General features: G+C 38.3%; 2 protein-coding genes across 5 annotated transcripts in view; one reads left to right on the top strand and one right to left on the bottom strand.

Moving 5' to 3' along the window:
* The window catches only part of megf10 (multiple EGF-like-domains 10), a 138746-nt gene extending 132955 nt beyond the window's left edge, over positions 1–5791 (top strand). For both annotated transcript variants that reach the window (XM_050052658.1, XM_050052659.1), the window contains one exon: positions 420–5791. In XM_050052658.1, the coding sequence (XP_049908615.1) occupies positions 420–586 (167 nt within the window). In that variant the 3' untranslated portion in view covers positions 587–5791. The remainder of the gene's footprint in view (positions 1–419) is intronic.
* Positions 5792–6552: 761 nt separating this feature from the next.
* The window catches only part of pam (peptidylglycine alpha-amidating monooxygenase), a 76153-nt gene continuing 69456 nt past the window's right edge, over positions 6553–13249 (bottom strand). For all 3 annotated transcript variants that reach the window (XM_050052675.1, XM_050052673.1, XM_050052674.1), the window contains one exon: positions 6553–12274. In XM_050052675.1, the coding sequence (XP_049908632.1) occupies positions 12096–12274 (179 nt within the window). In that variant the 3' untranslated portion in view covers positions 6553–12095. The remainder of the gene's footprint in view (positions 12275–13249) is intronic.

Genomic DNA, 13249 nt, shown 5'->3' with positions numbered 1-13249 from the left:
TTTATTTCTGTGTGTTAAAACTTCTCAGTAACTCAGTGACAGACGCATTTACAGTGGTCGGAGTGCACCATGTTTGCTGACAGTACATAATTCGCACATCAACATACCATGACAATGTGGGCCGAATCAAAATAATAAGAACATCCATAGAGACCTGATGTTCTAGCACTTGTCCAGGCCTCCCAACTGGGAAAATCAGTTTGCAGTTGGGAGAGGTAAATGCAGACCGGCCCACACAACCAGTTGCTTGCTCTCGCGAGCCTTACCACATCACTGAATGGGAACAAACTCCCCAGCATCTGCAAACGAGGCAGTGCTAATGCTACTGAATCTTCCAAAATGTTGGACATTTCTTTTAATTTTACAGCTTTGTACTTTATTCTTCCTGCAACTGCCAACTGGCATATCTTTGATTTCAGAGCCAACTGTGAGCACCATCCAGCTGACCGGAGACAGCAATGGCCACGTACAGTTTGGTCAGGATCCGTACGATCTACCAAAAAACAGCCACATCCCCTGTCACTATGACCTCCTGCCAGCCAGAGAGAGTCCATCCCTGGAGCACAAGGAGCTGGACAGTGAATGATGGCACAGAGACTCAGTACAGAGACCAGGTCTCACCTCCAGTGTGCAGCTCTGCCACTGGCTGTTCCACAAAAATGCACACTTTATACCCACTGCATACTTTCACTTGTTTTCTAGCTGTTCTACTTTGACACTGTCATTGTAATTATGTATCACGACTTCTTTCTGAACAAAGTGGGTATGGAAGAGTTTGGAGGTTAGTTTTGGCTGTTATTTTTTTACAGCAATGTGTTAACTGCAATGAAGTCTTCGTAGGTCATTCCACACGTCTGGGAGGTAACGAATGAAGCAGTTTGTATGATGTGTTGTCAGCCCACTGCTAATGGCAGAAGTGTTTGCACCTGTCCTAAATGACCACACTGAAAGGTGGGCTGAAAGGCTGGCTGTCACAGCCTCCTTCTGACGGCCTGTCTGATCTTTCTGCAAGAGCTCTGTCTTTTTTGTCTTGTAGTCACAAGACACAGCAAATTGTACAAACTGCAACAACAGAAACATTCAGATGGTGGCAAAGCGTTTGTGGTGTTGTACACTCAAAAAGTGACCTGTCCATACCTTGCTGTGTAAAACATTGCAATGGATTATTTGGAAACCAACAAAAAGTTGTCAGACGCAGCCCCACCCAAAGGCGGTTTCAGATATTGTTTGTTTCAAGCGTACTGGAGCCTTCCTGATGTTTGTGTATCACATTCAACACCAATCAAATCTCTATTTTTGTAACAGTAGTATCAGAAAATGGCTAATTGGAGTGAATATTAGCAATTATATCAAAGATGAGATGTTTGTTAAAGTTTAAAGAAGAGTGGTAGCGTCAAGCTGCTCACAGTGTTTCTGATATTCGAATAATCAGTGTTGGATTAGTATTTAAGTTAACCAAAGGTACAAATTCCATTGAAAGACTATGTTTATCACCATAGTTCAAAGCTATGCAAATTGTTTAATACAAGAGGTTACAAGCTGAGCCTTTTTTCATTGTAACAGAGTTTAATTTTTGGTAATTTCCCACTGATTTCAAATAATTTCTTTTTCAGTTCATCAAGAAATCAAATAATACATAGTAAACAGAGATGTAATTTTATTTTAAGCAGTAACAAACCATAATTGATGAGTATCATAGTTCATGAATATCATTATCCGTCATCATATCATACATAGTAATCCGTGATCATTATCTCCACTCTGTGACACCCGTTGCCTTTTACAGCAGTTCTTTTGATCACGATGTTCTTCCGTACTTCATATCAAGAACTTGGGAGCACAAGTGCACAACACATACTTCTTATGTGTCTTTGATTGATTGATCCACCTTGCTAAGCCATTGTAGTTCATTTTAAATGATGATCAAAGTTGTGGGTAGTATTAGATCAGCAAGGAACGATGGCAGAGGAGATATCTGCACACCAAAGTGACTGGGCTAGAAAGCCACAGAAGATCCACAGGTTGAAATCAATGCAAAAATAGTCCATTTATTAAAGACATCTGTGCATAAAAATGGTGCTCAAAGTGCACAAAAATGATAAAGAATTAGTAAAAAAAAAAAAGCTGCAAACATTTCAGTCCTTGACTGTCATCAGTGCTACTGATATGAGTGCTTCACAGAACACATACAGAGACAGACAGATTCCGACCAGGTGTGATAAATCAATCAGCTGGTGCCACTACTTAGAGGCCGTTTACACGTTGCTGGCTATTTTCATAAACAGACATTTCACCGTCTCCGTTTTCAAAAAGATCTTCGTTTACACTTACCCGTGTATATATACACAAGAGCACGCCAAACCTGTAGGTGGCAGTGTAACGAGAAGCTCAAGCCTTCCATGTATCCATTGTCACCATAGCAACATAGGTCGCACTTTTGACACAGGCGCAAGTTACGGCGCATACTGTGACGTCGGCTGCCTATCACTCCGTTTATCTCCGTTTATCTCAGTTTACATGCAAACGCGCAACCGGAGTTTTCCAAAATCTCCACTCTGGCCGGAGTTTTTAGAAAGACTCGTTTTCAGAGGAGAAATCTCCGTTTGCGTGTAAACGAAGGGCACAAACGAAGGAAGATGTCTCCGTTTATCAAAATCACCGTGTACGTGTAAACGGCCTCTTAGATGACATCAACTCTGAGTTGAGCATGACTACCAAATCACAATGACCTATCATACGAGTACTACACAACATCTAGTACTATTCTCAACATCCTCAAACACCAATACATGATGGCAGAAAATATTATGCAAATGTACAAAACACTAAAACTATACACAGAATGAAAGAAAAGAAAGGGCAAAATATGACAAAGCATGTTCCACAATGCCATGCTGGTACATGCAGATGCCTATAAATCTGCATGCAGATACAAATGTAAAGCACTCTTGTCAGCAGTGATGAAGCTTTGCGTTAGTTCATGCATGACATGGAAGTCATACGCCCCAGCTGTAACTAGCTGACAGCCAGCTGATACAATTATTACTTAAAATCAGTCACACACCAATCACAGCCCATTCTCAAAACAAGGCAGTCCATTTAAATATGGCCTCCTACTCACTGATCCTTGCTACAGTATTGCTACCACCTACCACTGCTGCTGCGGTTGCTGGCAAAGCTTTGCCTCCTCCAACCCAGCCTCCACCTTCCTATTTCAGAGTCCTACCATTGTTTATAGGTTAAAAGGGTATTTTAGGTCTTGCTTTGGCCTTACTCTTGTATACCAAGGGGGGTTTTCTGCATTACGCTCCCTGTTTTGGTGTAGCATGCTGCTTGTCTAATCCAGGGAGCATCTTAAGAGTGAAGCCATCAGCACCAAGCATAAGGCGGCTGTGGCTCAGAGGTAGAGCGGGTCATCCACCAATCGAAAGATCAGCGGTTCGATCCCAGGCTCCTCCAGGCTGCATGTCGAAGTATCCTTGAGCAAGATACTGAACCCCAAATTGCTCCCGATGGCTGTTCCATCGGTGTGTGAGTGTGTTAAAACTGAGTAGCAGGTGGCACCTTGTATGGTAGCCTCGGCCACCAGTGTATGAATGTGTGTGTGAATGGGTGAATGTGACTCGTAGTGTAAAAAGCGCTTTGAGTGGTCACTAGATGACTAGAAAGGCGCTATACAAATGCAGGTCCATAAGTATTTCCATTTGTTTCAATAAATATGATGATGATAGTCAAGGACTGAAACATTTGCTGCTGTTTCTACTCACTCTTTATCATTTTTGTGCACTTTGAGCACCTTTTTTGTGCACAGATGTCTTAAATAAATAGACTATTTTTGCTTTGATCTCAGCCTGTGGACCTTTTTGTGGCTTTGTAGCCCAGTTACATTAGTGTGCGGGTATCTACTCTGCCATTCCCTCTTGTGTATTATACCGCTGCACCCAGGACAAACTTCTTTGTTGCCCCAGGTAGGCACAATTTCACAGCAGTCCTAAGACTTAACAGTATTAGATCAGGACAAGGCTGGATTTGAAATTGAGCAGCTGCCCCAGGCCCCCAAGTATCATCAGCTTTGTTAGCAGGTCTGCAGATGCCTCTGCCTTCCTCTCACGTGACCCTTGCAGTGCATGCAAGGGTCAAGTGAGTACCGAATTTGTATATCAATATCCAATGACAATGTGGGCAGAATCAAGATAACAAGAACATCCAGAAGAGTCCTAATTTTCCAGCACTTGTGCAGGCCTCCCTGCATTGCTATTCATAAACACTGAAAGTACTTCATTTTCTGAGAATAAATGTTTCAAACTGGAATTTTTAAAACGTGTCTATATATATATATATATATATGTGTATATATATATGTATATATATATATATATATACATATATATGAATAAAATATCATAAATTTGTGAAAAATGCTCAGCGCAATTTTCCTGTATCCTTATACTTTTCTGATGATATATTGGAAGTCAGTTCAGTGCTTTCTTTCTTTCTTTCTTTGCTCATTGTGTTGGTGTACTGAATAACTTTTTTATGCATGAATGGAGTGTTATTGAAAAACATTATTTAAAGTTCTGTGTAAAAGGAGACAGAGCATGCAGCAAAAACTATAAATTAAATGACAAAAAAAGTAGGAATCCAATCAATGAGTAGATAAGCCCAGGATTGTTCAGAAGTCGCTGAACTTACCTGGAACTTTGTATCACCTCCTAAACAGAGCCCACATTTAGGTCCATTAACGCTACCCCAAAGCATGCAGAGAACAGTGGAAACAAAAGCAGACGCAATAACAATGGATACACCTGAAACTTTTGTTATATTCCTGTTCTGGTTAAGGAGTTATTTGTGATTTCACTCCACCATTAGAATTCATGACCTCCTGTGTGGAAAGTTTCCACCAGTGACTATATTTAGAATGAAGAACCCAACAAAATATGGTTGCGGAGTGTGATACGAATTTTACACTGCGATCATTACATCTTCATCTTGTCCCATAGCACCACATCAGAAAGCATCCTATCACCAAATGAACCTAGTCATCTGTACAATAAGATCTTACCACAGTTGCTGATCTTTGTCACTGTGCAATTTAAAGGGCTTAACATATCTTCTAATGAAATGCAAGCTTGAGCTGGACTTTGGCTTTTTGAAAGATGATAGTAACTGGAAAAGTTCACATTGTTAATCTGTAATGAGCATTTTCATATTGTTTTATCTTATTCTCTTTCCTGTATTCTGAATTGCCTACAACAGCAAACAGTCTTAAGCTATTCTGAGGTCATTTGAATTGTTTGTAAAATATTGTACATAGTTTGATCAGTTCTGTAAAAATATTAACATCACCCAGCGTCTTATGTCTAAAATTAAAATCAGGAACAAACGTGGCATTTGGTTTAGCACTGATACGATTATCAAAACTTGGAAACTTGAGACTCTTATCCTCGGCAGATACTGCATTTCTGTTTCGTTTTGTTCCTGCTCTAGTCTGTCAGAGCGCTGTGCATTTCAATGACCACTAAAGAGGTCTGCTCTGAAACAAATGCCTGAGATTTTCCCAACAATAACAAATACATCAAATTGATCTGTTTCCCAACACTTGAATGGTTCTTCAATCCTCCACTTCCAGAAGAAGAATCATTTATACACTAACTGCAACTGCACAGTCATTCCTCAATAAGGCAACAATGATTTAGCCACTACCGTGATGGGATTCTGTTATGTTTTTTTGGATTTTGTTCTTCATTATAGTGTTGTTTGTGCCAATGCTTTTGAATAAAATGACATCATATGATAAAATCGTTTGGCTTCTTGTGGAATATGTGAGCATGTTAAACAAGTCTATCACACACACACACACACACACACACACACACACACACACACAGGATCTATGAGGATCTATACAATCAGCAGTTTCAAGATCAGAGTCACCAATTCAGTGTCTGACCAAATGTCTCATCTTCTGTTCCTGAGATATGACATTGAGTTATGGCCATAAAAGTATATGTATAGTGTATGCAGAACATTATGATGTAACAATGAAGTTGACCTTTGACCTTTTGGATATAAGTTTTGTCATAATTAGCATATGAATTCTTGAGTTGTGGCCAAAAACATATTTTGTAAGGTCATACTGACCTTGACCTTTGACCACAAAATTCTAATCAGTTTATTCTTCAGTCCAAGTGGATGTTTGTGTCAAATTTAAAGAAATTCACACTGACCTTGGCCTTTGACCACCAAAATCTAATAACAAAATTCTAATCAGTTTATTCTTCAGTCCAAGTGGACAATTGTGACACATTAAGAAATGTGTTCATCAGTTCATCACTGAGATCAAGTGGACATTTGTGCCGGATTTGAAGAAATTCCCCTGAGGTGTTCTTGAGATATTGTGTTCACCAACATAGAGTGGACAAACATTATCCCTCTGGCCACGGCTATCGCCAGCATAGAGGCATCAAAAGTAGAGTTAGATATTAGTGATGACATTAGTCATCCAACCAACTGTCTAACTGGTCTGATCCCACAACCTCCAGGACACTGTGATGCTTTGCAGATACTTTATTACACAAATAACATAGTTACTGAAAATAGTACTCTTGCAGCAAAACCAGTGTGTCAAAATAAATATCAGTTAGCCTTCATGTGACTGCAACATCAGAAATGCATTTTCTATGGCATGCCGTTAAGGAAACCATTCATTCAAAGTGTAAGGCAAACTGAGGGTATGGACAGAACCAGAAATATCTAAAAAGGGTAGGAGAATACAGGATGGAATTTAAGAAGATGGAATGAAAGATTGAGCAAATGAAATGAAACCTGAGAATACAGAATGAAACAGAGTATTCTGATTAGACAAACATCCTCTTCATCCCACCGTCTTTGTGTTTCTGTGTATTTTACATGAGTTGTGTGCTGTGAGATAGATTTCGATGGACATTAATTGTTGCATTGTAATCTGGGGGACTCGTGCTTGATTCAGATTTCACTGAACAACTTCCTTTGACAACCTATGACTTGTGCTGTGGGTCTGAGTGAACATGTTTCCTATATTCTCAGTTTTCCATTCATTCCTAGAAATGTATTAATTGATCAGATCAGACATGATCAATTAACAATTTTGTAATTTCCAGTTAAATCTCAAGCAATGTACTTAATTGTAGTTGTCAGAAACTTTCAGTTTGGGACAATGTGCACAATGGTTCACAATATACACAATATTACATTGCTGAAACAGAACAATTTAAATGCAGACATGCACCTGCAGCTGTAAAGAAGACAAACATTTTAAGAACCACAAAAATTGGTCCACTGCATGTTTTAGCCCATTTGCTACACATTGTATTCTTTAAATCACAGCTGAACATTTTGTAAAACATGCTGCGTGATCCTGTGATAAGAAAAACTGAATGTATTCCTTTTCACTTTTCCAGGTATCCACTGGTTTTCCATACAATAATTATAGCACTGAAGCAGTTGATTTTAATGTATTAATTTTCAATTTGACTTAAAGGTATTTCATCTCAAACTATTTTTAAAATCCATTAATCATTAATATTTAAGATAGTTCAGATTTTTTTTAAGTGGGGTTGTATCAGGCACTTGTCCATAGACAGTATATTATATACAGTAGATGTCAGTCAGCTTGTTCCCAGTTTGGAGTCTGGTGGTGTTGACAAGAGTATACATGGGGAACTTAAAACAGTAATATCTTCCCCATCGAAATGAGCTGTGTGACGGAATGAAAACACTCAATATAATGTACACTTAAACTGATAATGATTTTTTTTAAGAAGGACTTTTTTTTAGGTGGCTGAAATATGTTTTGTTGCTGACCCCTCCACAGAAGAACATTGCTTAACTTCCATGTTGGATTCCTGCCTACTTCTCCTAACTGGGGGTGTGCCGACTGACATCTGCTGTATTAAGAAATTTACTTTTACTGAACAATTAACTGACTTTTTAAACTCAGGACAAGCTGTACTTCATCCCATGCAATTTGGCTTCAGAAAAATACATTCAATTAAAATGGCTGCCTGCTATTTCATTGGAAAAATCTAATTAAAGTTGCACAGAATAGTAGATGCTGTAGGAGCTGTATTTTTGGAGAAAAGCATTTGATACTGTAAATCATAATGTTCCTCTTTCTAAATGATCCACTTTTAATTTCTCCATTGATGCAATCAAATGGATGGAGAAGACAATGTACTAGAATTGGGAATAGGACCTCATCATTTGCTGATTGCTCTGTTGGTGTTCCACAAGGCTCAATCTTAGGACCTCTTTTGTTTAGTCTATATGTATATGTTGTTGGCTTTAAATTTAAGATGAAATCATGGCTAAAATCAACCCAATCATGTACCCATCACACATGAACACTTGATCTAACACTGTGAAATCTTGTTATATCTTTATGTTGTAGTTTCATTGTTGTTGTTGTTGTTGTGGTGGTGTCTTAGGGTCGTAGTTTTATTGTTGTTGCTACTTTTATTGTTGCAATGATTTGATATTGTGTTGTCTTGCTGTTGTTATTGCTGAAACCATTGTGTCATAAATAGGTTCTATTTTGTAATTGTGTTTTTTATACAATTAATGTCTTTTAGCAGATAAATTATTTCCTGCGCTGGGACTACAGATGAAAATTAGCGTATAGCTAACGCTGGTGCAGCTAGGTAGCAGTGCACTGTCCCTGTTAAATAAATAAATAATACACAGACTATGGATAAGTACCCCATAACACCCCACTTCAAAAAATCTGAACTATCCCTTTAAGCAGCACATTTATTAAGCAACAATGCCAACACTCCACTGGCTCCAGTTTCTCTGAACTGAATATTTGCTGGTTTTCTTTACTGTCTATGATAATGAGTATCTTTTAGGGGTGGGGGAACAAAATGGATACCGCATAATATCACAATATTTTTGTGTGGCAATATCGTATCCTCACACAAGTACTGATTTCTTTTCTTTTTTTTTTTACTACATAAAGTTTTCCATTCATTTCAGTAATTTTACTTGCAGCAAAATATATGTAGTGGACTGAAAAAGCAATTGATTATATTATTCTAGTAGGCAACCTAATGTTTAATTTGAATTTGTCATATTAATAATTTATCTTATTAGATAAAACAGATGTTGACAAAATTTTCCTTTGGGGACATAATTTTCATTTTATCGCAGTGCTCAGCATATCACAATACATTTAAAATCGCAATAATATTATATTGTGACTTAAGTATATGTATATTAGGTTAAGAGCAAACACATCAATCATAAACAATTTGTAAGTAAAGAGCTAAAACTTGCAAACAGAGCAACGTGGTTCATTTAAGTTACAGAAGATGGACAAAGCAACTGTTTCTTAATTCATGCTGTTTCTTTATAGTCTGAACTCTGAAGTGAGGGAGTTTGATGTAAAAGTTACAGTGCTTGAGACTTGGCTGTTTGATTGGCATCTTACACACACACACACACACACACACACACACACATACATACATACATACAGACATTAATATACATATACATATATATATGTAATAATATCTATTTTCTGTACACTTGAATGGAAGAGAAATCAATATAGTACAAGCTCTACTAGCAGCAGCTGTTTTCATCCCATGGTACATTTTGTAATGGCAGGTGCTGAAGAAAGGCAAAATACAGACATAAAAAAGGCACAAAATTACAAGTGAAATGTTACCAAATTGAAACATGGACCAAACAATCATACTGAAATAATGCTATGTGTGTAGCTTTACTACATGGAAGAGATTTATGTAAGGAAGGATGCACTTTTCCAGTCAAAGTAAACCATCTACACAATATCAGTGCTGTTAAACGTTGCATTTTTGAAATCTAGATAAACTTGCAAAATTTCTGTAATTAATCCTGCTAATTGAATCGTTAATCAGATATTGAAATGTCATGAAAAACACTTTACTTATGTCCAGTTCTGACTCGGCGTAACCAAAACACTGAACAGCAACATAAACAGCCAACAGAGCATCTCTGTTTCTTTCTTAGGGCTCTATTTTAATGGAAAAGCACAGTGAGCAGCACAAAGCAGGACATCCTGGGACCACAGACTGTGTGAGCCTCTCCAAGCTCGCCTGCTATTTTAGTTGAGCAGCACAAAGTGCTATATGGTGGAGTGAAGTGGAATGTAGATGAGACGGTATAGTGATTAATAAATACAGCCAATCACATCACTGCTCTCATCGTCTTGAAAGAGCTAAGTCAATCACAGTGAGGTCTGACAGCAACAGCTCAACAAAAGAATAATCGACTTTTCCAGGAAATCACATTGTTGTCTGGATGGAGCAGAGAAGCTTGGTGTGGGATTTTACAGATAATTGCTACAAAGACAACACAAAGATGTATTTAAAAAATGTCATTTACATGACCGCATCAATCCGACACCGTTTCAGTCTTACAGGAATACTTCAACCTGTGTTATATTGAATTAATGAAGAAAACTTTCTCAAATGCCTCCACAGTGAACAAAGGATCTTATCTGATCTTATCTAAGTCTGTGTGTAAGGCTGTTTTTGTGGAAACGTTTTTAAATAGTAATGTTTTAGCAAAAAGGCATGTGTTTGTTAATTACTGAGCATACAACTGGATAAATCAGACTTGGCTGGGATGTGTTGATAGTTTTCCTGTTATTTAATGCAGTCCCCTTTACTGCAAATTATCAAGAGTTTTCTTCAGTTTTGGATTATCCATTCAGTTTTCTTTACTAATTCATTTAACACGGGTGAGTAAATGATATATAAGTGGTCATTTTGTATCCCTTTAATCCTATTGTATCTCAGGATGCTAATGGTCCCATCATATTGAATGTAATGGCACTTTTGCTAAAATTGGATTTATGAACCCCTTTAACCTGATGTCTCACTCATTAATAGTGAGAATACATCCTGCAATTCAGAACTGACCAGTCTGATGTATGTGGAGGTGTGTAGGGTTATTTTGTGGCACCCTGTATTCAAGGTAAACATAGTGAATGGCCATAGCTCTCCAGCGGCACTTCTTAAATCAGAACCTTTTCATACATTATAAAGCAGCTGTGCATGACTGATACTGTAAAAGTCCCTCAAATTAATTCATAGGTCACTGATTTACTGATGTTCCATAAGTTACTTTCAGGTACTTTACATTGGATTTTTTTTTGCCATTTTAAATGCATCTTCTTCTCAGAGTTTAATTACAATATTCTCTCCGAGGATTTAGTTTCTCTTGATGACAGAATCAACAAATTGGCAGTAGAGTGATGTTTTTCCAGGAACAGACATGGTTCTGAGACATCTATTCTCAGCGCAACATCTACATAAGACCCAACTTGTTCCAAAATATCAAAGACTCTGCACTTCCACTTGTTGGCACTTCTCTTCCCTAAACTGCCACAGTGCTGCTTAAGCTGGTCAGAGCGCTGCCATGAAAACAGAGCCTTTCAGGTTTTCAAACAGGTCACTTTGAGTACAAAAATACAAAAAATAACATTAGCTGACGAAGTGTGAAATACTTGACCACATTTCAGTCCCAGAAATGTCCCTTTGAAGTTTTGTTTAGTTTCTTACAAATGAAAATAAAATTCCAGCAATGGGCTTTGTTTTGTTTGACCTGTTTCCAACACTAAACAGCTTATTTTGAGAATTTCATTGAATTTTTTTGCTGATCCTCATTTCAAGCAAATCCCTAAAAGAAGCGAAACAATAGTATGGAAAAAAAAGTTATCTCAGCTCGCTGGCAGATTTGGTCTTGTATCAAGGCTAAACCTTACACCAGCTATTTCAAACTGCGAATTGTGCTAATAATTTCACTAAATGCAAGTTTGATTTGGGAAAAACAATCTTTCAAAGTAAAACTTGTGAATTGTATCACCAAGGTTGTATCCAGACTTTGGGTAAATTAAATAAATTTTAAATAAACTGTCTAAATTAGGCTAATTATTTTTATATACAGCATCTTTTTTAAATATATAAACAATAAGATTGGCAGCTAACACAACAGTTACACACATGATGAAGAACATACATCTTGGATTGGCAGAGAAAGCAGAAGGTTGGTGGCTGTACCCAGAGTGTCTACGAGGAGGACTGAGGAGGAGGCAGAGCAGAGTACTCTTCGTTCTCCGAGTCGCTGCTGTCCTCGTCGTTCCTCTCCTGGTCGCTGCCTTCAGTGCTCAGCTGGTCAAAGCCCTGACGACTATAACCCTTATGGGATGCAAAGAAGTTCCCCAGGTTCAGACTGCCCACAGCTTTACCTTGACAGAGGAAGAACACCAAAGACCATTATCTACAGTTTTTTTCCTCAGCAATTTTGAGTTGTAGGATGGATAAGCTACTTAGAGCTACTTAGGAGCTACTGGAGGTGTGTAGGGTTAGCTGATCAGTCAATCCATTAAGAGCTGTATCAGATCGATAGGTGAGAGGAGCAGCTGTTCTGCTGCTCCATCTGTGCACAGAATACGCTCTGTTGTGGGAATGTGGTGCAACGAAAAACCAAATGGTATATATATGTATTACATATATATGTATATAACAAGGCAAGGCAAGGCAAGTTTATTTGTAGAGCACAATTCGTACACCAAGTAATTCAAAGTGCTTTACAGAACAAGAAAATGCATTAAAATCACAATACAAAATAAAAACATAAATAATCATTATAAAATGAACTTTAAAAGAGAAGAGTGCAGATAAGATCCTTTCAGTCATATGCACAGTGAAATAGAGCTGTTTTGAGCCTAGATTTGAACATTGTCAGAGTAGAGGCCTGTCTCACATCTTCAGAAAGACTGTTCCAGATTTTAGCTGCATAAAACTGGAATCCTGATTCCCCATGTTTAGTCCTGACTCTGGGCACCAGCAGGAGGCCGGTCCCTGAGGTCCTCAGAGTCCGAGATGGTTCGTATGGCACTAACATGTCAGAGATGTACTTTGGTGCTAGGCCGTGGAGAGACTTGTACACAAGCAGAGCTGCTTTAAAGTCTATTCTCTGAGCCACAGGAAGCCAGTGTAGAGACCTGAGCACAGGACTAATGTGCGCGTACTTCCTGGTTCTGGTCAGGACCCGAGCAGCAGCATTCTGGATGTACTGCAGCTGTCTTACGGCCCGTTTGGAGAGGCCAGTGAGCAGGCCGTTACAGTAGTCTAACCTACTAGAGACAAATGCATGGATAAGTCTCTCCAAGTCAGGTTTAGACACTATACCTTTGATTTTGGCAATGTTTTTTAGATGG

Source organism: Epinephelus moara, chromosome 9 (assembly GCF_006386435.1).
Source record: "Epinephelus moara isolate mb chromosome 9, YSFRI_EMoa_1.0, whole genome shotgun sequence".
NCBI lineage: Eukaryota > Metazoa > Chordata > Actinopteri > Perciformes > Serranidae > Epinephelus > Epinephelus moara.
This window is presented reverse-complemented; position numbering and strand designations above follow the sequence as displayed.